General features: G+C 51.1%; 1 protein-coding gene and 1 pseudogene across 34 annotated transcripts in view; both read left to right on the top strand.

Annotated features, from left to right (window-relative positions):
* The window catches only part of CERS4 (ceramide synthase 4), a 105,071-nt gene that overhangs the window by 47,058 nt on the left and 34,192 nt on the right, over nt 1–23,821 (top strand). For 8 of the 34 annotated variants that reach the window (XR_014835187.1, XR_014835167.1, XR_014835183.1 and 5 more), the window contains exon 1: nt 14,479–14,738. Coding sequence is in view for 9 of the 34 variants with exons in the window: in XM_085007331.1 (XP_084863457.1) it covers nt 12,320–12,414 (95 nt within the window). In the remaining 25 variants the exon portion in view is untranslated. Of the gene's footprint in view, nt 1–8,373; nt 8,482–9,199; nt 9,366–12,257; nt 12,415–14,478; nt 14,739–23,821 lie in introns of those variants that run through there. The other 26 variants (XM_085007324.1, XM_085007301.1, XM_085007374.1 and 23 more) reach the window with 11 other exon arrangements.
* Nucleotides 3,903–4,300, top strand: LOC100513396 (cyclin-dependent kinases regulatory subunit 2 pseudogene; annotated as a pseudogene).

Genomic DNA, 23,821 nt, shown 5'->3' with positions numbered 1-23,821 from the left:
CCCTCCCTCTCCCCTCTCCCCAGCCTATCCTCCAGACAGCAGCCAGAGGAGCTCTAGGGCACTCTTATAAGACCCTGTCCCTGCCTGCTCTAAACCCTTCCATAGCTCCCTACTGCCCTCAAGATTCGATCCAAGCCTTTATGTACTTTCTTGGCGTCAATCCTGCTTATTTTGCAGTCTCCTATCTAGCTACCCTCTCTGCATCTTGCACCATTAAATTAACCTGCAACTCAGAACATGCTGCTTCAAACCTCCAGGCTTTTGCACCTGCTGTCCTAACTGCTTGACTGCCCTGACACTCTTGTCCTTGGAGGTTCCGCTCCCATGCCCCTTCTGCAGAACTCTCCCCCTCCCTCAAACCTTCCCTTCCCCCAGCTGGAATCTAGTCAACACACACACACACACACACAGTTTTGTAAAATACAAGACATTGAGTACCATGCAACACTGAGGCAGGAGAGTTCATGTTGTGGTGCAGTGGGTTACAGCCACAACATAGTATCCATGAGGATGAGGGTTCCATTCCCGGCCCTGATCAGTGGGTTAAGGATCTGGCCTTGCCACAAGCTGCAGGTAGGTTGCAGATGCGGCTCGGATCCAGTGTGGCTGTGGCTGTGGTGTAGGCCGGCAGCTGTACCTCTGATTTGACCCCTAGCCTGGGAACCTACATATATAGCATGTGAGGCTGTACAAAGAAAAAAAAAAATCCTGAGGCCAGGACCCCAAGCATCCAGAGCTTGAACCCTGCCCATCTTCTTTCTCCCCAGTCCCCTCCCGCAGCTCTGCCCATCCAGAACCCTGGGCTCCCTCCTCACACTACCAATTTCTGGAGGATTTCCCCACCCCTGCTCTGTAGTGGTTGCGAAAAGGGAAGTGGCGGAGGTGGGGGCGGCTGCTGTGGGGAAGTTTTCAGGGAGGTAATTTTAGGTCATTTCCACCCTCAGATCACACCCCCACTACCCCTGCCTCCCAGCCCAAGGCCTTGCGGGAAGTGACAACAAGCAGCTTCGTTCAGAGCCACTAGCTTTGCAGACACTGACTCACGGAGCAGAAACATCATCCAGGATCCAGCCCCTGCTCAGCCACGCACAAGCTGTGTGACTTTGGGCCAGTGCCCTAACCTCTCTGTGCCTCAGTTTCCTCACTCGCAAAAGGATAAGAGTACCCACCTCACAGGGCTGTTGAGGGATCAAACAAGTTTGTTTAAAATAGTCTCTGGGGAGTTCTTTTGTGGCTCAGTAGGTTAAGGACCTGGTGTTGTCACTGTAGCAGCTGGGGTCGCTGCTATGGCACAGGTGCAATCCCTGGCCCAGCAACTTCCGCTTGCCTCAGGAATGGCCAAAAAAGAAAAAATAAATAAAAAAAAGGAGATCCCATTGTGTCTCAGCAGTTTATGAACCCGACTAGTACCCATGAGGACAAGGGTTCGATCCCTGGCCTTGCTCAGTGGCTTAAGAATCTGGCGTTGCTGTAAGCTGTGGTGTAGGTCGAAGATGTGGTTCAGATCCCACGTTGCTGTGGCTGTGGTGTAGGCCGGCAGCTGTAGCTGATTAGACCCCTTGCCTGGGAACCTCCATGTGCTGCAGGTATGGCCCTAAAAAGACAAAAAAAAAATTTGGCACCTAACTGCCCCATGATGGTTTCTGGCTGATGTTATTTTTAATGGTTGAGAGTCGGAGGACAAGTCCTGCATTTGAGAAATGGTCAGTAAAAGCCATTTCCCCCTCCCCACTCTGCCTCTCTGTCCCCAGGCTACTTTGTCCCAGGAAAGTTTGGAGAACAAGTTCAAGGTCTGAATTGATCCTTCAACTGCTGACCTTCAGCCCCATCTGTCCAGCAAAATTGCTCCGTGGCCTCCCCTGCCTGGGTGCTGAGGGCTGCCCATCCCCCCTCCCCTTGCCCTCACCCACAGAGGCTGGCAGTCATGGGGCTTCCTGCTACCCCATGCCTCTCCCCCTGGGCTGACACCAGGGACACCGCACATCCAGCTCAGACAGACACACCTGATCTCCAGTGCCTGCCTCATACATATATCCAGATGTCTCTTGTCCAATCCAGCCCCTTCATTCCAACCTGTTGTTACCCTGTGCCCCCACTCAGCAGGGCACAGAGAGGGACATCGTGCCACATGCACAAAGTCTGCCCTGCAACCTCCCTCCCACCCCTTCTCCTTCTTTTCCTGGTCCCACCAGCCTCCAGACACCCTTAGAAAACAGGCCCCTTTCACTCAGTTAGCTCCATGCACTGCCCACGTGGAGCCCCGTGATTGCTAATCAGAGCGTGATGCTCTCCTATAAAAACCAATTGTGGCTCCAGGAAGTCTGAGCCCTGGCCCCCCAGGCCTGAGTGGACGGTCACCCTCCAGCTGCCCCCTCGGGGCACACTGGGCTTCTGTTTCAGTGGAACCCTCTCTTGCCCAGCCCCCTGCCTCTCTGCCCACCTGCCCCTTCAGCTGAGGGACATTTAGTCCTTGGGAAGTTGACTCTGACCTCCTACCCACATCCTGAACATCCTGTTCTCACCCATGCCTCCCCCTACCCCCACCACACTGACCTGGAATGACCAAGGTCATTCATTAGCTTCGGATCACGGGTCCCAAGAAAAGCCCCTCCAATTAACACAGGCACCAAAACCCCAGAGCAAGGAAATAAAAGGGTTGATGGGAAGGAACCGTAACTTTCCAAAACAGAGTCCAAATTATGACAAGGAATTCGTTCTCCTTTGCGGTGAACAAGATGTGGGTTACAGTGGAAACTACTGCTAATTACCTGAAACAAGTTCATTGGGCTTTGGGGAAGGAGCATCCCCCCATGAATTTGTATTTAGTAATTCACATGTATAGAGTTCCCATCGTGGCTCAATGGTTAACGAATCCGACTAGGAACCATGAGGTTGTAGGTTCGATCCCTGGCCTCACTCAGTGGGTTAAGGATCCCACGTTGCCATGAGCTGTGGTGTAGGTCGCAGACTCGGCTCGGATCCCGCTGGCTCTGGCATAGGCTGGCAGCTACAGCTCCGATTCAACCCCTAGCCTGGGACCCTCCATGTGTTGTGGGAGCGGCCCAAGAAAATGGCAAAAAGACAAAAAAAAAAAATTCACATGTAATATTTCAGTAGCATTCTGAAAAGAGTCATTGGAGTGGGGAGGGGGAGGACCAACACTCACACACAAGAAAATAAACAGAAGCTACTTGGAGGGTATTGTGAGTTGAACAGTGTGTTCCCCCCTCCAAATGATAGGTTGAAATCCTAAACCCCAGTAGCTGGGTGTGTGACCTTATTTGGAAATAGGGTCTTTGCAGATGTAATCAAGGTAAGATGAGGTCATCCTGAAGTAGCATGGGCCCTAAACCAAATAACCAGTGTCCTTCTAAGAGAAATTTGAAGGAGTTCCCATTGTGGCTCAGCGGGTTAAGAACCCAGTTAGTATCCACAATGATGTGGGTTTGATCCCTGGCCTCACTCAGTGGGTTAAGGGTCCTGGGTTGTCATGAGCTGTGGTGTAGATTGAAAATGTGCCTCAGATCCCACATTGCCATGGCTGTGCCATGGCTGGCAGCTGCAGCTCCAATTCAACCCTGGCCTGGAAACCTCCATATGCCATGGGTGCGGCCCTAAAAAGCAAAAAAAAAAAAAAGAGAGAGAGAGAAATTTGGGAGTTCCCACTGTGGCACAGTGGGTTTGGAGTCCACATACAGTGGCTTGGGTCACTGCTGAGGCATGTATTTGATGCATGACCTGGTATGGTGGGTTCGAGGATCCAGTGTTGCCACAGCTGCATCTCAGCGTCAATCCCTGGCCCAGGGAACTTCCATGAGCCTCAGGTGCGGCCATAAAAATATATTAAATAATTTTTTTAAAAGAGAAATTTGTGGTCTGAGGCTTCGCCTTGGTCCAACCTGGACACGTGGCCCTCTGTGCCCATTCTTCATTCCCTGTTGCTACGGTCCTGCTCTGCCTACCCGCCCAACCGCAGGATGGCTCCTAAGCAGATCTATTACTTGGACAAATACTTCAATGAGCATTATGAGTACCAGCATGTCATGTTACCCAGAGAACTTTCCAAACAAATACCCCAAATCCATCTGATGTCTGAGGAGGAGTGGAGGAGACTTGGTGTCCAGCAGGGTCTAGGCTGGGTTCATTACATGATTCATGAGCCAGAACCATACATTCTTCTCTTGAGACAAACTCTTCCAAAAGATCAACAAAAATGAAGTCTCTCTGGGGACCGTCAATTAAATCTTTGTCAAGCTTAATGTATATGTGCATATAAGGTATTCAGTGAATACTTGAAAAATATACGAGTTATTCATCCATACCTGTGCATGAGCTATATTCTTCACAGCAACTGAGCTCAGTTAAATGCAACTGCAAGCAGGTTGTCATAAGGTGTTTAAGATAAAAATGTCTTCTAGTCAGTTTTTCTCTGTCTCTTTCTTTTTTTTTTTTTTGTCTTTTTCTAGGGCCATACCCGTGGCATATGGAGGTTCCCAGGCTAGGGGGTCTAATCAGAGCTGTAACTGCCACCAGGCTACACCACAGTCACAGCAATGCCAGATCCTTAACCCACTGAGCAAGGCCAGGGATCAAACTCACAAGCTCATGGTTCCTAGTCAGATTTGTTAACCACTGAGCCATGACAGGAGCTGGTTTTTCTCTTAATATAAGTGCCTGTTTGACTTGACTTGTTACTTTTGTTAAAGTTTTTATGTTGCATTTTTTTTAATGATTTTTGCTTTTTTCAGGGCTATACCCGCGGCATACAGAGTTTCCCAGGCTAGGGGTCTAATCGGAGCTGTAGCTGCTGGCCACAGCCACAGCCATGCCAGATCCGAGCAGCATCTGCAACCTACACCACAGCTCATGGCAACGCTGGATCCTTAATCCACTGAGCAGGCCAGGGACAGAACCCACAACCTCATGGTTCCTAGTCGGATTTATTTCTACTGCACTGTGACAGGAACTCTAATGATTTTTTTAAACATTTATTTTTATTTTTTGGCTGCACCAGAGACATTCAGTAGTTTCCAGGCCAGGGATTGAACATGCACCCTCATGGATATGTGGGGTTTGTTAGCATGGAACCACAATAGGAATTCCCTGTATGTTGCACTTTTGGGAAGAAAAAAAAAAGAGAGAAATTTGGGCACAGAGAAAAAAAATACACAGAGAAGTGAAGACAGGCAGAAACTGGAGACATGAAAATAGGAGTGCCAGAAACTGGGAAGAAGCAGGAAAGTTTCTTCCCTCAAGCCATTGCAGGTAGCATAGCCCTGCCAACACCTTGATTTTGGCCTTTGAACTTTCCGAAGTGTGAGAGAATACGCTTCTGCCCTTTAAACCACCCAGTTGTGATGCTTTGTTTCTGCAGCCCCAGGAAAACCGTATTCTGTATTCCGGGTCTCTGAGTCTGATTCATTTGGTGTTTGCCTCCCCCTGGGAGCAGCCACTCCTGCCTTTTCCAATGGTCCCTCCCTCTGTGTTTAATTATTTTGGCCTGACCACCAAGTCTTTTTTATCAATGACTTACCAGTGTTTTGGGTCCTCCTCCACAGTTCCTTCCTTCCATTGCAGGAAATCTCTACGAGGTCGCCAGATTTGTTGTATCGTTTTGCAACCCACTTGCATTATGTTCTCATTGACTCTGTGGAATGTTTACAACATCCCACAGCCAGGGAATGACTGATCTCTCCCTGCCTCCTCCTCCCAAAAAAAAAAAAAAGTCACATTCCACTGGTGCCACTTGGTTCTGGAAAAAAAACAAAAACAAACCTGGAGATTTTGGTTGGGACTGATTTCTTAAATCACCAAACTGTTTAGTAGTAAACAATGTTTATGTTGTCACAACTCTTATTTATGTCTCTCCACACCTCAAAATTACCCTCCTTGCAGACATGACAGCTCTAGGGATCTTGCAAAACCGAATCTAAAAGATGGATAATGCAATGAGCACTCTTGGGACAACTGGGAAAACAAAGTTGGATCTCGATATCAATTCCTGATGCAACCAAGTTTTATATGGAAAAAGTAAAATCATAAAAGCACTAGGAAAAAAACACATGGGGGCTTTTTTAAAACAGTAATTTGTGGAAAAAAGGAACCCTATTATACTGTTAGTGGGATTGTAAATTGGTGCAACCACTGTGGAAAATAGTATGGAGATTCCTCAGAAAACTAAAAATAGAACTACCATTTAATCCAGTAATCCCACTCCTGGGCATCTATCCAGAGAAAACCATGACTCGAAAAGACACATGTACTTCAGTGTGCATTGCAGCAATATTTGCAATAGCCAGGACGTGGAAACAACCTAAATGTCCATTGACAGAGGTGTGGATCAAGATGTGGTACAGAGTTCCTGTCGTGGCTCAGTGGTTAACGAATCTGACTAGGAACCATGAGGTTGTGGGTTCGATCCCTGGCCTTGCTCAGTGGGTTAAGGATCTGGCGTTGCCGTGAGCTATGGTGTAGGTCACAGACAAGGCTCAGATCTCAAGTGGCTGTGGCTGTGGCATAAGCTTACAGGTCTAAGCTTAGAGGTCTTATAGGTCTAAGCTCTGCTTAGACCCCTAGCCTGGGAACCTCCATGTGCCGAGGGAATCAGCCCTAGAAAAGGCAAAAAGACCAAAAAAAAAAAAAAGATGTGGTACATATACACAATGGAATATCACTCAGCCATTAAAAGGAATGAAATAATGGCATTTGCAGCAACATGGATGGACCTAGAAATTATCATGCTAAGTGAAGTCAGTGAGACAATGAGACACCAACGTGAAATGTTATCACTTACATGTGGAATCTGAAGAAAGGACACAATGAACTTCTTTACAGAACAGATACCAACTCACAGACTTTGAAAAACTTATGGTTTCCAAAGGAGAGAGTTTTAGGGGGTGGGGGGATGCTGGGGGTTTGGAATGGAAATGCTATATCATTGTACAACTATAAATAAATTCATTAAGTAATATAAAAAATTTTTTTAAGTAATTTGTGGAGTTCCCTAGTGGTGCTGCAGCAGGTTAAGTGGCATTGTCACTGCTGTGGCTTGGGTTCAATCCCTGGCCAGGGAACTTCTGCATGCTATGCAGGCAGCCCAAAAGAAAAAAAAGAAAAAAATTTTTTCCAGGAAAAGAATATAGAGATCCACCTTTTAAAGCTTGAGAAGAGGGAGTTCCCGTTGTGGCTCAGTGGTTAACGAATCCAACTAGGAACAATGAGGTTGCGGGTTCTATCCCTGGCCTTGCTCAGTGGGTTAAGGATCTGGTCTTGCCTGAGCTGCGGTGTAGGTTGAAGACTCAGCTAAGATCTGGCATGGCTGTGGCTCTGGCATAAGCTGGCTGCTACAGCTCTGATTCGACCCCTAGCCTGGGAACCTCCATGTACCGCGGGTGTGGTCCTAGAAAAGACAAAAAAATTAAATTAAAAAATAAAGGCTGAGAAGATGCTCAGCATCACCCAAAATAATGAAAATGCAAATTAGGGCTACAAGATTTTGTTTTGTTTTTTAGGGCCACACCCTCGGCATATGGAAGTTCCCAGGCTAGGGGTTTAATCAGAGCTGTAGCTGCTGGCCACAGCCACAGCAACACCAGATCCGAGCGGCATCTGCGACCTATGCCACAGCTTATGGCAAAATCCAGGTTCTTAACCCACTCAGCGAGGCCCCAGAGGCCAGGGATCGAACCTAATACCTCACGGTTCCTAGTCAGATTCATGCCCACTGTTTCACAAAGGGAACTCCCCAGAGCTACAAGATTTTTAACCTCTCAGATCTGCAAAATCTGATAGCACCAGTGTTGTTGAGGGTGGGGAACCTTTTGGCAACAACTATCAAACTTTTAGCCTCACACAGGCCCTGACTATCAATTCTGCTTCTAGGAATTTATGGTGATCTAATCACACTGGCTAGACATCATCTTTGCACCAAGTTATTCATGACACCTTTGCTTAGATTAGAAGCAAACTTCTTATCCATGGATAGGAAACTGGTCCCCTTAAAAGGAACACAGAGGTTCCCAGCTCTTTGGCTATATTAAAAACCCTTTACTTGGAGTTCCCATTGTGACTCAGTGGGTTAAGAACCTGACAGAGTGTCCCTGAGGATGCTGGTTCGATCCCTGGCCTTGCTCAGTGGGTTAAGGATCTGGCATTACTGCAAGCTGCAGCATAGGTGGCAGATGTGGCTCAGACCTTGCCTTGCTGTGGCTGTGGTGTAGGTCAGCAGCTGCAGCTCCAATTCAACCCCTACCCTGGGAATTTCCATATGCCGTGGGTGCAGCCCTAAAAGAGACAAAAAACTTTAAAAAAAAAAAAAAAAACAAGGAAAGAAAAGCAGGCGTTCATTTACACACAAAGACCATTTTATTTCAGGAAGCTGAACCAATAAGTTGAGACTTGGTACAGAGCTGGGAGCCTGGGAGACAGACATGGTAGATGAAATTTTACTGTCATAGGAAAGATTTGTGCAGTTTGTGGATGGTAGGTATTAACTGTTCTCCAAGGGAAACCTTTTTTTTTTTTTTGTCTTTTGTCTTTTGTCTTTTGTCTTTTTGCTATTTCTTGGGCCACTCCTGCGGCATATGGAGGTTCCCAGGCTAGGAGTTGAATCGGAGCTATAGCCACCAGCCTACGACAGAGCCACAGCAACGTGGGATCCGACCTACACCACAGCTCACGGCAACACCAGATCGTTAATCCACTGAGCAAGGGCAGGGATCGAACCCGCAACCTCATGGTTGCTAGTCGGATTTGTTAACCACTGAGCCATGACGGGAACTCCTGGAAAACATTTTAATCAGAGATTTTCATCTCCTACTTTTGAAATCCTTTTAAAATAGGAGTCATGGAGTTTCCACCATGGCACCTTGGGTTAAGAATCTGACTGCAGCGGCTTGGTCACTGTGGAGGCTGGGATTTGATCAGCCTCCACAGTGGGTTAAAGGATCAGGTATTACCACAACTGTGGCTTAGGTCACACTTGCTGTGGCTTGAATTCAGTCCCTAGCCTGGGAACTTCCAAATGCTGCAGGTGCAGCCCTAAGATTCAAAATAAAAATAAATAAATAAAAATAAAATAGGACTCCCAAGTTCCTCCCAATAAAACTTAAGAGAGGGGATGGTGTCTTCGATCGGTGGTTATTGGCCTGGGGGCTCCTGTCTTGCTGTGTCACTGCTGCAAATTCACCTTCCCTCCCAGCAGGATAACCAACCATCACATTTTGCTTGGGACCCTCCCAGTGTGAGCCCTAGAAGTCCCGTGTACCAGGCACCAGATGGTGGGTTGCAGTACCTCGGCGTCCAGGGGTTTTATTTGCTGAATTGCACAGACCCTGCAGGCGTGCAGGTGAGGATGAACAGAAATGGTAAGCTTCCCAGATGCTCTTGGGGTAGTGGGGTGCCAGGCAGGAGTTAATAACCAGGGCTTCCTGTGAGCGGGAAGGTAGAGGTGGGCAGCGATGGTGGGCATGCAACAGGTGCGGGGGCTCTTTTACTTGTCTAACCCCCCAGGGGACAGAGACAGTGGGGGAAGGAGAGACTCAGCCCTGGGGGATGTGTGACTGGGAGTGTAAGTGAAGGAAGGGTGAGAGTCCTCTGTGTCCCCACCCACCCAGCAAAGGGAAAGAATGCTGATGGAGAATAACAGGTCAGGAGGAGCTGGGTTTCAAGACAACTCCTCCCCATGGCTGTGTGTTCTAGGGCAGCTTCCTGCACCCCTCTGGGCTTGAGTCACCACCTGTGAAATGGGAATTTTCAGTGCACTTGCTTCACAGACAGGGCTGCATATGTTCATCTCTGTAAATCTCTCAGCACAGCGCTTGGCACCAACCTGGTCCAGCAGCTCAAACTGGTTAGCTGGCTAGTGCCGCCCCCCTCCCACCCCCAACCCCTGCAACTCAGAGAGCAGGGATGAGCCAGACTGGGGGCAGAGGGAAGCCCTGGGGCTCTGAGCACCTATTTGGGCAGGTGAGGACACAAGCATAGAACCAGGAGGAGGGCTCTGGGGTGGGAAGGGGGGAAGGAGGAAGCATCAGGATTAGAGAGGAGGTGGATGCGGTTCTGGGGGAAAGAGTAGGAGATCCAGCATCTGCTGGACTGGGGAAGCTAAGGCTGCACTCTGTCCACGTTCAGATGTGTACACACACACATCCCCACAGACAGACACATAAAGAAACACAGGGAGGAGTCCCTGCTTGCCTAGTGGGTTAAGGATCAGGCATTGTCATTGCTGTGACGCCGGTTCAATTGCTGGCCCGTGAACCTCTGCACAGAGAAACACAGAAAGACTCAGATGGACAGAGAGACAGACACATCCAGCCAGCCTTCTTTCTAAGCCTTTCTCAGACAAACTCCATTTTTTACCTTGCCTCGCTCTACCCTCTCTGCCCTTAATGAACATTTATGAAGTACCCACTGTGTGTCCAGCACTGTTCTAAGTGGCACAGAATGATTTGACTAAAGAACCAAGAGGGTGCAGGAAAGGGCCATATGGACAAGCAGGAAGAGTATTCCAGCAGAGAGCGCAGCCAGGTCAAAGGCCTCTCCTCCCCCGATTCCCCCCATCCCATCCCCTCCCCCAGCCCTAACTCAGGCCATTTGGATAGGGAGGGCAACATAGGGAGAGTGGTCTCTCTAGGATGCCCTGGCCCCAGCTGGCCTGGTTAGCTTCCATTCCACAGAATAGGATACTATGGGGCTCAGAGAGGCTGTGTCACACACCTAAGGACACACAGCACAGTGTGGGCTCAGGAGTTCCTGATGTGCCTCAGTGGGTTAAAAACTCAACTAGTATCCATGAGGATTTGGGTTCGATCCCTGGTCTCCCTCAATGGGTTAAAGGATCTGGCATTGCCCCAAGGTGTGGTGTAGGTCAGATCCTGAGTTGCTGTGGTAAAGGCCCGCAGCTGCAGCTCCAATTCAACCCCTAGTCTGGGAACCTCCATATGCCACAGATGCAGCTGTAAAAAGAAAAAAAAAAAAGTATAGCATCTTCCAATCTCTCTGACTGTCCTCCATCCCTCTTATGAGGACCCTTGTAATGACAACTGAACAATTCCCCCATCTCCAGATCCTTAATTTTTGTTGTTTTTGTTTTTGTTTTTGTTTTGTTTTTTAGGGCCACACTTGTGGCATATGGAAGTTCCCAGGCCAGGGGTCGAATCGGAGCTGCAGGTGCCAGCCTACACCACAGCTGCAGCAATGATGGCTCCTTAACCAACTGAGCGAGGCCAGGGATTGAACTCAAATTCTCATGGATACTGGTAGTGTTCTTAACCCATTGAGCCACAACAGGAACTCCTCCTTAGTTAGATGCAAAGATCACATAGTCATAGGTTCCAGGGGTTAGAATGTGTGGACATCATTATTCTGCCTGGTACAGGGCCCACTGTCCAGGTTGCAGGGTCCAGCCGCCAGGCCTGGCCATGATGACCTCAGGGCCTAGAAAAGGTCAATATGCTTGCAACCATCCATCTGACTAGGGGAGCAGGAGGGACAAAGAAGCCCTCAGCTTATTACCTGGATCAGGGCTTATCAGCATCCCCAATCCCACCTTCCCATCTGGCACACAAAGGGTGTGAAGGCATGGAGGTGGGGAGGGGGCAAGGAGCTTCCCCTGCCTCCCTAGGGCTCACCTTCCCACTGCCCAGACACTCTACATTGGACTCACCAGCTGAGAAATGGCTCCATCTCCCCATTCCCACCAACTAGGCCTCTTCTCATTCCCTAAACCCTGGCAATTTTACCTCTGAATCTTTCTGGAGTTCCTTCACTCCTATCTGCCAACCCAGATGAGACCCCAGTCGCTCCAACTTGTCTCACTATGTTAACATTTTATTTATTTTTATGGCCACAGCTGCAGCATATGTAAGTTCTCAGGTTAGGGGTCAAATCAGAGCTGTAGCTGCCAGCCCACACCACAGCCATGGCAACACCAGATCTGAGCCGAATCTGACCTACATTGCAGCTTTGCAATGCCAGATCCTTAACCAGCTGACTCAGGGCAAGGATCAAACCCACATCCTCACAGAGACAACATCAGGTCCTTAACCCAGTGAGCCATAAGGGAACACCTGCCGTCTTATTTTAAATCTGATTGCCTTTAAATTTAAATCTGATAGTGCCTCTCCCCAGGAAGCCCAGGAGGACCTCTAGTGACTGGTCCTGCCCTACTATCCTCTCCTCACTTAACTTTGGACCTAACTTAGCTGGATCCCTCATACACTCATCTCTCAGGGTACATTTGTCATCTCCTCCAGGAAGCCTGCCCTGAATACTCAATGCTCACAGCTGGGATGGAGTAGGAGGACAGAAGAAAGGCATGGAGCATCCAAAAAGCAGCTCAACTGCAGAAGGTCCAGCCTGCATCTCTTCCTGCCAGACTGAGCCCTTTTCAGCCTCCCCACCTTTGCCCAAGTAATACCTTCCACTTGAAATTTCCCCCTGACCCCCACCCACCCAAATCTTTTTTTTTTTTCTGCCCCTCAACATATGGAGTTCCCAGGCCAAGGATCAGATCCCAGCTGCAATTGCAACCTGCACCACAACTTTAGCAACACTGGATCCTTAACATACTGTGCCCAGCCAGGGATCGAACCTGCACCCCAGTTCTCCAGCAACACTACCAATCCCATTGCGCCACAGTGGGAACTCCCCAAATCTTTTTTTGAGGGCCTCTCCTTCATATCACCAGGGATCTGCTGGTTTTCTATGGGGTTTGGATGGCCCCATTCCACCAAGTCTCCGTGTCACTTTTTTTTTTTTTTTTTTTTGACTGTGCCTAAGGCATGCAGAATTTCCCAGGCTAAGGATAGAACCCAAGCCACAGCCATGACAACACCAGATTTTTTTTTTTTTTTTTTTTTGTCTTTTTGCTATTTCTTTGGGCTGCTCCCGCGGCATATGGAGATTCCCAGGCTAGCCACCAGCCTACACCAGAGCCACAGCAACTCGGGATCCGAGCCGTGTCTGCAACCTACACCACAGCTCATGGCAACGCGGATCGTCAACCCACTGAGCAAGGGCAGGGACCGAACCCGCAACCTCATGGTTCCTAGTCGGATTCGTTAACCACTGAGCCACGACGGGAACTCCAACACCAGATTCTTAACCCTCTGAGCCGCCAAGGAACTCCTCTGATGTCACCATTAATGCAAATGGCTGCCATGTTCTGAGCACCCCCAGAAAAGAGGCTTTATCTCCCGGTTTCCCCCAGTGCAAAGGAGCTCTTGGTCAGGGCAGGGGAGGGATAAAAGGGTGAATGTGGATGTTGGGGCAGGAGGGGGGATTCTGAGGAGGGAACTGAGCTGAGGGAAAAGGATGCACATATTTGAAAAGAGGAAGTTTCCATGTGGTGCATCAAGGTTAAGGATGCTGCTTACAGCAGCTGGGTGCAAGCTGCACCTGTGATTCAGGTTATAGATCCTGGCCCAGGAATTTCCACGTACTGCAGGTGCGGGGCAGGAGATAGAGGGAGAAAGAATAGTCTCTCAGAGGGAAGAGTAAGTGCAAAGACTGGGAAGCTGGATTGAGAGGCACACACTTGCAACAGAGGGCTCTTCCACTGTCTCAGTTTCTGTGTGTGGAAATCAAATCTCAGAGAAATAAGGCAACTTGACTAGACCCCCACCACCAAGAGAGAGCGGACTTCTCCCACCTTACCCTGGCTCTGCTTAAGAGAGACTTATTGTCCAAAGGTGAAGCCAATTGCCAAGACAAGGTGGGGTTAGCCAGTGGCTCTGGAACCCACTTCCCTTCAACTGGTGACAGCTGTACCATGAATCCCTCAGGTGCTGCTCAGGTGCTTACAGCTGACATCTGCCTGATCCCTCACCCAAGGTCCCTGTCCCTGCACGATGGAATCACTTTCTGTTCACCTTACAAGAGGGGGCCTGGGGCTTCGCCACCACCCACTGCCGGCCTATCTCCTCGCCTTATCTTCCCAGCTCTGCCGCCTGACCCCTGCACCCCACCGAACCGCAGCCTTTGCCCAGCCGCTCTCCACACCTCCCAACCCCTAGGGTGGTTCCTTGGGTTCCCAACTCAGCGGTTGGTCCCCTCGAGCGTCTCAGTCCGTGAACCACGAGCTGGACCAGATTGGCCTGTGAGCTGGGACGGGTCGCCAGACTCGGGGCACCCGAGGAGGCCTCTGAGGCCTGGGGCGGAGTCCGGGCCTCCCCCACAACGCCCAGTGGTGCTCTCGGGCGGATCAGGGCGCCCGCGCGGTATTATGGCAGATGCGCGGATGAATTAGAGCCGGGCGGTGAGAAGGAGACCCATGAGGGAGCCGAGGAGGATATGCAGCGAACGGAAGAAAAGCGGGGCCCCGACTGAGCGCGCAGCGGAAGGTGCTAGGTTCAAAGGCAAGAGATAAAGCTAGCACAGGGAAGAAACCTGCGTTGGATCCCGGGCAAGCGCGCCGCGGGGCGTGGAGGGGCGGGGTTGGAGGCGGGGCCTGGCGGCGCGGGGCGGGGGTCGGGTAAGCGGCCTAGTCTCACGGAGGGGACAGAGCGCCGCTAGGACCCTGCGCCCAGCAGGGCTCAGCTCGGCCCCGCCCAGGCCCCGCCCCGCCCTCTCCCCCAAGCCTTCTTCACCGGCCCCCCGCCGAGGCGGTGCTGGGAGCAGAGTCCGGTTCCCTCGTGCAGACTGCGCGCGTCTCCTTTTCCTCTGTATCTGCGCCAGGCGTGCTGTCCATCGCCCAGCCTCCGGTCCCCGGTGTGCCCGGCCACCCACGCTCCCAGGTAAGCTAGCCCCCCGCTCCCGGAACGCAGCCCGGAACGCCGCGGAGGGCTCGGGCCCCGCCTCCACGGCCATGGCGCCAGCGGCGGCCCCCAGACGCAGCCGTTGTCCCCCATCACTTCTCCCGGGACGGCCTCTCGGGGCTTCCCATCTGGTCCCAGGCCTGGGCCGCCTTCCCGAGAGAACCCCGCTCTCCTGAGAACGCGGCCGCGAAACGGGCGGGAGTGAGGACGAACCTAGAACGGTGACGCGGGGGAATCCGGATGTGTGAACGCAAGCACGACAGGAGGTGTCGGTCCGTCACCCGCGAATCTGTATCTACAGGGTGCTACCGATGTGCCAGGGCTGGGGGTGCAGCCAGGGCCCTGGCCTCAGAGCCCGCCGTTTGGCCGCGTAGATGGCTAAAAACCGCGTAAACAGTCACAGATAATTTCAGTCGGTACTGAGTGCTGGGAAGACAACACATCTGGGAGATGGGTTTAGGGTCAGGGAGGGACTTTCGGAGAAGGTGTCATCCGAGCCTGAGTGGACCACCCAGCGAGGGGTTTTTAGGCCCAGAAAAGAGCAAGAAGATTCCGAGGCAAGGCCCAGACTGGTGTATTTGCAGAACGGAAAAGAGGACAGCGTGGCTGAAGTGTGGTGAGCCGGGATCCGAGGTGGGAAGACGTTGGCCGAGGCCTGGAAGATGGCGAGGAGTGTGTGGATTACGTTCTCAAGTCTGTAGGGACCACAGAGGCTTAGAACAAATTGAGTAACCGGGTCCAGTGTGTTAAGAAGATCCAGCAACTGCTATGGGCAAGAGAGATGGGAAGAGACCTGAGAGGAGGCTTCTGGTTTGGATGGACAGTAAAATAGAAAGTGGGTGAATTGGGGTTCATTTTGGCAAAAGAACACCCCTCTGCGCCTTCCTGGTCTGCTCAAAAGTGGGGCATGAAGGAGAGTGCATGGAAATTTCTGGTGTGGGCAGCTGGAAGTGTGGAGAGAGAGGGAAACTGAGGCAGAAACAGGTCTAGGGGTGTGAGGCTGTTGTGGCTGAATCTGACTTGCAAAACCTGTGAGATGGAAAGTTCCCGAAGATGCACTAGGAACCCAGGCCAGGTCTCAGGTGACTGAGTGCAGGGGTCATGTTGGCCCTTTTGGGGAAACCTGGGTCTATTATATGGGGCACCCGACATAGGAACTCTGGAGTAGAGGGGTGCCTTGGAAACTCCCAGAGGCCCCAGCCTCAACTCTAGCCCCTTCCAGGAGCAGCTGCTGTGAATAAACTCGGCAGTAATGGGAGTGCCTGGAGCCTCACTTAGCGTGCCTGGATCCCTGCAGGCCCAGCCAGTTTGCAGGCAGAAAGGGTCAAGTCTTCCTTGGCTGCCCTCCCAGCTTCAGCTGGGAGCCTTGGTCATTGAATTAGCCTTGGGACCCCAGAGGAAGTTTTCTGAGCTTCAGTTTGCCTGTCTGTAAAATGGGCCAGTAGTACCTGTATCTGAGAGTGTCGTTCTGTCCAAAGGAAGCCTTGGCTAGGAAATAGGAAAGGGCTTGGCCAGGCCTAGCCGGCAGCCTTATGCCTCGGAGGATGGGGCGTGGGGGCTGCAGCACTGGTGGGAGTTCAGGGCCCTGGGAGCTTTCATTTCCTGCTCTGAGAAGTGGGGGGAAGGCCCAAGTGCTCCTGTCTTCAGAACCCACAGCCATCTGCAGATTGAGTGAGTCAGGCATGTAAAGTGTTGGGTTGGCCCAGTGCCTGGCATGGTGCTCCCTGGGCACTGGAGCCGCTGAGCTGACTGTAGTTGGTTGGGGGGAGTGGGCCAGGGTTCATGCTCACAGGAAAGCGGGCTCCAGGGTGCATGCTCCTCTCTTACCTGAGCACTGCAAGCTGTCCCCTTTCCAGTTCTCTGGAAGCTGCCTCTGACCTTGTCTGGCCAGTTTGAATTTGGTGCTCTCAGGCTAGTGACTTTACCTTCTGGTTCAGTTTCTTCATCATCCCAGAGGTGAGCACAATGCCCAGCTGGTGATACGAACCTTGTAAAGCAGAGTGGATCCTGGGGGGCGGGGGGGAAGCTGGGAGCCCAGAGAAATGACCTGACTTGGCCTAAGGAGGGGTCAGGGAAGGCTTCTTGTAGGAGGTGACCATTGGCCAGTTTACTCAGGATTATGAAGTATTCATGGGGAGTTCCCTGGTGGCCTAGCAGTTAGGAATTTGGTGTTGTCACTGCTGCAGCTTGAGTTCCATCCCTGACCTGGGATCATTTGTATGCCTTGGGTGCAGCCAAAAAAAAAAAAAAAAAAAAAGCTCATGGTCAGAGAGACCAGTGAACAAAGATATGGTGGGGAGACACCATGGGGAATATGGGAGAAGCCGAGGGCAGGAGCATGGAGGTGACTGCACTGGTCCAGACCATGATGAGGCTGGACCAGTTGGAGGTGTGGCTCGGTGATGTGTGGATGGATCCTGAATAGATTTGAAGTTGGACATGGGAGAGCAGGTTCAGATTGCAAGTCGGCAATCTGTTTCCCAGGATCTGGAAATTGTAATGCCTCTAGACACCCAGGTGGAGGCAGGTGGGAGGTAAGCTTTGGTAAAGCAAGCCTGCAGTTTGGGTGACATCCCTGCCCTGGGGGGAATGGGTGGAAGGAAAGAAATCAGGAGTGGGTGGCAAGCCAGAAGCCAAGGGAGCAAGGGTTTCACCATGGAAGAAGAGGTCAATCTCAGCAATGTCTCTGAATCCCCTGTGTGAATAAGTCCTCCCAGTGGCAGGGGTCTTACTCCTTTATTTGGCACCCCTTCTCCCTCTCAACCCAACCCCTGTCCCAGGCCATTAGAAATAGAGAGTAAGAAATCTTGCTTCCTTTTTGGAGTTCCCGTTGTGGCTCAGTGGTTGATGAATCTGACTAGGAAAACTGAGGTTGCAGGTTCGATCCCTGGCCTTGCTCAGTGGGTTAAGGATCCGGCGTTGTTGGGAGCTGTGGTGTAGGTTGCAGATGCGGCTCAGATCCAGTTTACTCAGGATTATGAAGAAATCATGGGCTCTGAAGAATTGCTGTGGCTCTGGCATAGGCCGGTGGCTACAGCTCTGATTGGACCCCTAGCCTGGGAACCTCCATATGCTGTAGGAGTGGCCCAAGAAATGGCAAAAAGACAAAAGAAAAAAGAAATCTTGCTCCCTTTTTGCCACCCTTGGTTTGGCCCCTAGGACCCAGCCTGGCTCTGACCAGATTGGCATAGAGGAGGCCTTTCTCCTCCGTCAGCCTGACCTTTATACCTTTGTTAATATGATCCCATCACACTAGTTCTCCACAGTGAACCAGCAGGAGCTTGCCTTTCTCCCCACTTCACCTGGGCTCCCCAAACCATATTTTGCTGCAGGACCCCATGACTGTATCTGAGGAGGAGTCAAGCCTCTGCCAGTCACCCCTTGGCGATCCCCCTCTACCCTATGCTCAGCCCCAGCAACCTTCCATCCTGTCATTTATTCATTCAGCATGTACTTATGAAGAACCTGTGTGGGGAGGCACTGGGGACAAGCAGTGAACAAAATGAAGCTTCTCTGCTGCCCCCCACCTCATGAAGCTGATGTTTTAGGAGGAGGGCTGGAGGGAGAGGGGAGAGGGAAGGCACCCAAAGGATGAAAAGGAGCCAGCCAGGTGGACACCTGGAGGAAGAGCATTTCAGGCAGAGGGACCATGTGCAAAGGTCCTGAGGCAGGACCCAGCCTGGCCTGTTGGAGCTGTAGCACAGAGGCCACTGTGGCTGGAGCAGGATGAGCCGGGGGAGAGGGGCAGATGAAGAGACTGAGGGTTCTCCGGGCCTCTCAGTCCAACAACAACAGACCCTGGGTGGGCCCTTGCTTGAGGGGTGCAAGGTTGTCGGGCCCCATGGCTGTGTGTGTTGAGGGTGGTTTGCTTTGGTACTTTGTCTTTTGTGTGGAATGGTCAGTGTGCCCTAGGACAGAGGAAGCTGCAGCAGGAAGGAAGAGAAGGCCAGTGCTTTCCTGGTGGGCAAGGCTTCTCCCTTCCTCCAGCATGTGTTGGGGATTCAGCTGACCTGCGAGGCTCGCTGGAGGGAGTGGAGGGAGGAAGCCAGGGAGAGGGCGCTAATGAGGCAGAGAGGAGGGTCAGCAGGGAGGAGGAGGCAGGGCACAGAGCGGAATGCTGGGGCAAGATGTCCTCAGGGAGGTGACAGGAGCCCTAAGGGGCACAAGGCCTGGCTGAGCCTTGAGGACAGGCAGCAAAAACCAGAGCAGGTGTTTGCTGGTTGGTTGGTTGGTTTTGGCCATGCCCACAGCATGCAGAAGTTCCCAGGCTAGGGACTGAACCCGAGCCACGGCAGTGACAATGCCACTTCCTTACTTAACACAGTGTGCCACCAGGAAACTCCAAAGCAAAGCTGTTTTTTGGTTTTTTGTTGTTGTTGTTGTTTTTTGCTTTTTAGGGCCACATGTGTGGCATATGGAAATTCCCAGGCTAGGATTGGAATCAGAGCTACAGCTGCCGGCCTACACCACAGCCACAGCAACTCAGGATCCCAGCCATGTCTGTGACCTACACCACAGCTTGCAGCAGCACTGGATCCTTGACTCACTGAGTGAGGCCAGGGATCGAACCCACATCCTCATGGATAATAGGATGAGCCACAACAGGAACTCCAAAGCAGGTGTATTTTGAGGATGGCTCCTCCACCAGCCTGCTGTCTCTCTTTCCAGAGGTAGGAGGAAGGACTCAGCGGCCTTCCTTATAACCCTGTGGACAAGGACCCGGTCACCTGGGCCTGCTCGCCCTCCCCACCTCCACCACCGGCCCGGGCATGCACCACACCCCTCCAGTTTCAGAGGCTTCACAGAGGGGATTTGGACACTCAGATGCCCGGCCTACATCCCTGGTTTTGCAGAGCTGGAACCGTGTGACCAGTACTGTCCCTGCCCCTCCTCCAAATCCAGGATGGGCATGCCTAAGGGTGGCTCCCTTTGGCTCTGGCACAGCTATGACCATGATCCTGGCAGGCACAATGGGGCCACACAGCTGGAGCAGGGCTAAGCTGTTGGGAGCTGGCAGGAGGCAAGGACAGTGGCAAGAGAGGAGAGCAGGCAGGCCAAGCTGTGGAATGTCTGCCTCTGGGTCTCACGTCTCCACTTGATCTGTTGGTTAGCACAGGTCTAAATATAAGGCTGTCACCTCCCCTCTCTCACCTCACCCCCTTCCCCCCTCTGCTCCAGCCCCATGGACCTCATCTGTGCCTTGAATCTACCAGGCATGGGCCTGCCTCAGGGCCTTTGCACAAGCTGTTCCCACTGCTTAGACCATTCTGTCCCCATGCCCACCTCCCTCACCTCTTTTGCTCAAACATTACCTCAGAGAGGTCTTCCTGATCTTCCTGTTGAAAACTGCAGCCCCCACTGCCCTATTCCTGACCTCTTTTTCTTGCCATATATATTATTTTTTGGCCTCATCTGTGTCATGTGGAAGTTCCCAGGCCAGGGATCAAACCTGCATCATGGCAGCGACCCCAGCCACAGCAGTGACAATGCTGGATCCCTACCCTCCTTAGGCCACCAGAGATCTCCTCCTTGCCTTTTTTTTCTCTCCACTACCTGATAAAATGGAACATTTTAATAAAATACTTGGTATTTGCCGCCTCCCATCCCCTACCCTGTCTAGTACCTCAGCTCCACGGCAAGCAGAATCCCAATCTAGTCTATTCTTTGCTGGGATCCCCATGTGTAGCCCCACACCTGGCACACATGAGCACCAAATAAATGTTTGTGGGAGTTCCCGTCATGGTGCAGCAGAAACAAATCTGACTAGGAACCATGAGAGGTTGCGGATTCAATCCCTGGCCTTGCTCGGTGGGTTAAGGATCCAGTGTTGCTGTGAGCTGTGGTGTAGTTTGCAGACCTGGCTTGGATCCGTAGTTTCTGGAGCTGTGGTGTAGACCAGCAACTGTAGCTCCGATTTGACCCCCTAGCCTGGGAACCTTCATGTGCTGCAGGTGCAGCCCTAAAAAGACAAAAAAAATGTTTGTGATGTGACAACAGGCATCTCACATACTTCGGGCTGTGGTCTGGGAGGCTTGGCTTGGAAGGGGAGGGTATACGGGTGGCAGGCTCTGGAGATAGGCTTAGATTGGAAAGATGCCCAGACCTCAACTTCCTACCCCGTGCCTCAGTTTCCCCAACAGTGAAACGCAGACAACAGAAACATCCAGCCCTGGACACCAGCTGCAACTTCCCCAAGGCTTGACTGGTGACTGGAAAGGGTTGGGGACAAGTTGCACCCCGAGGCAGAACACTCAGGACTTTCTCATGTATTCTAGAATTTTCCAGAAATTCTGACGTGTGGAGAGCAGGAGATTTGCTTTATTTCTGGTGGTCAGACGCTCTCTTAAAGATCATTCCCGCCCCGCCCCCCCATAGATTTTGAATCTTTCGCTTTAGGATAAGAAGAAAACACTTTTTGTGGCCCATCCTTCAAGACAAATGTGGTGACCCTTTAGGGTGGTGTGTTATTGAGACTGTCTTTTTTTTTTTTTTTTTTTTTTTTTTTTGGCTTTTTCTAGGGCCTCACCTGCAGCATATGGAGGTTCCCAGGCTAGGGGTCCAATTGGAGCTACACCTGCCAGCCTACACCACAGCCATAGCAATGTGGGATCCGAGCCACGTCTTCAACCTACACCACAGCTCCCAGCAACACCGGATCCTTAACCCACTGAGCAAGGCCAGGGATCAAACCCAAAACCTCATGATCCCTAATCGGATTTGTTAACCACTGCGCCACGATGGGAAATCCTGAATGGCTAATTTTTAGCCATCAAGTCCAAGTTCCCCTCCACTGCTTAGTGTCAGGTTTTCTCATGGACTTCAGGTCATAAGGCAATTCTTTTTTTTTTTTTTCGGTGATTTTTTTTTTCTCTCTCTCTCTTTTTTTTTTTTTTTTTTTTTTACACCCATACCTGGGGCATGTGGTAGTTCCCTGGCCAGGGATCAAATCTGAGCTGCAGCTGCGGCCTATACCACAGTATAAGGCAATTCTTGGAGGCGGCATCAGGCTGTACTCAGATACCTGCCTCCCTCCTTTAATGTAGTTCTTTTCACTGGCAAAGAAGTGATTCTAGGGTGTTCCCATTGTGGCTCAGCAGGTTAAGAATCTGACTAGTATCCACGAGGATGCAGGTTTGATCCCTGGCCTCACTCAGTGGGTTAAGGATCCAGCCTTGCTGTGAGCTTCAGTGTAGGTCAAAGTTGCAGCTTGGATTTGGTGCGACTGTGGCATAGGCTGGCAGCTATAGCTCCAATTCAGCCCCTAACCTGGGAACTTCCATATGCTGCAGGTGCAGCCATAAAAATTTTTTAAAAACTAAAAAATTGTTGAGTTCCTGTTGTAGCTCAGTGGAAACGAATAGGACTAGGAGCCATGAGGTTGTGGGTTCGATCTCTGGCCTGGCTCAGTGGGCTAAGGATCCAGCGTTGCTGTGAGCTGTGGTGTAGGTCGCATATGTGGCTCAGATCCTGCGTGGCTGTGACTGTGGTGTAGGCCGGCGGCTGTAGCTCCCATTCCACCCCTAGCTTGGGGACCTCCATATGCCATGGATGTGGCCCTAAAAAGCAAAAAAAAAAAAAAAAAAAAAGTTCAAAAAGAAGCAATTCCGAATTTTGAAATTGAACCTTTTTTACACAACCACATTCATCCGACTCCGCATACATGTTGTGGTTTATGGAAAAGGATGCGTTTATTTGATCTAAGAGCCTGTAGGAAGAGCCCAGGGAGGAAGGGTGTTTCCTCGAGAGCCTGAGTTTTGGGTTCTGGGTTTGGTGCAGTTGGCTCCAAGGGTTAAGGATTTTCAGAACCTTTTCCAAAGGGTACAGCCTGAGTTGTCTCTAAAATTAGGAAGATACTTATGGTGACTTTGGGAAGCCAAAAGGGCAGGAGATGCTCACCTACTTCAACTCCCTGAGATTTTTGAAATTAGGTGAAAATGTCATACCTTTAGACCTTCGGAAGTCCAAAAGTTACACGAGTCATTTGCATACAAGCCTTGCTCAAACTGCCTAGAAATTGGTCACAGGATATTTAGAAACCATTGCAGCGTACACATTTGCAGCCACTGGCTTTTACTCAGAGCAGGTTTTTTGTTTGTTTTTTTCATGGTGCCTGCGTCATACGGAAGTTCCTCGGACCAGGGATTGAACCTGAGCCACAGCAGTGACAGCACTGGATCCTTAACCATTGAGCCACCAGGGAATTCCCAGAGTAATTCTTTTCTGAGAAACAAGCTAGATCTCTCTCTCTCTGATTACTGAAATATTCTGTAATCACCCTCCCTCCCCTTGTAAATGTTAGCGGTATTCTGTTTGTTTTTTTGCCCAGGCATTCGTTCTCCATCACCTTACTCATGCTGTTGTAACTAGGCTCCTCTGAGGAGGTAATATTTGAGCTGAGGCCTGAGTTGGACCAGGAGGTGGAAACCCACAGGAGTAGCCTTCCCCCACCCCCAGAGCCTCCTCTTCTTTAGGGAGATAGACGTATCCCTGGGCAGTTACAGCACAGAATAATCTGGACCAGATAGAGGAACCACTGACCCAGCCCTCTGACCCAGCAGTTCTGGAAGGCTTCCTGGAAGTAGCGACGGGCAAGCTGTTTACTGGAAGAGTCAGAGGAGGGTAAATAGTGTGATTCAGGTGGAGGGAACTGCCCAGGCAAAGGCTATTGCATTAAGCATCCAGGTATTGCGTTATAGCCGTGTTTTCTGAGATTTGAACAGACCCTGGGCATCTGGCCATGGACCCCAGCATGAGAACTGTGGGGTCTGTTGGCTGCAGGAGGTCAGCAGGGTAGGTGGTGGGGGGAGGGTAAAGCCAGATCCCAAAGGATAAATGCCAGGCACAGAGGGAAGGGTGCCCCCCAGGTAGTGGGAGGGCTCTCTGGTGGAGGGAAGGACAGGCTTGTAGAGTGAGCCACTGTGGAGCTGAGACGGGTGGGTGGGGAAGAGGCATCTTTGGAGAGGAAGTGCTTGGCCTCTATAGTTACACAAACACTCCAGTCCTTAAAGGGCCCACGACCAGAATCCCCCTGGGGTTTTAGAACTCCACCCACCCAGAGGATG

The sequence above is a fragment of the Sus scrofa genome, chromosome 2, assembly GCF_054392235.1.
Source record: "Sus scrofa isolate SSC_HxYL_T2T_F1_AM1 chromosome 2, Sscrofa_HxYL_maternal_Yorkshire_Landrace_v2.0, whole genome shotgun sequence".
In the NCBI taxonomy this organism is placed as follows: domain Eukaryota; kingdom Metazoa; phylum Chordata; class Mammalia; order Artiodactyla; family Suidae; genus Sus; species Sus scrofa.
The sequence above is the reverse complement of the archived record's forward strand: the minus strand, read 5'-3'. Positions and strand labels throughout refer to the sequence as shown.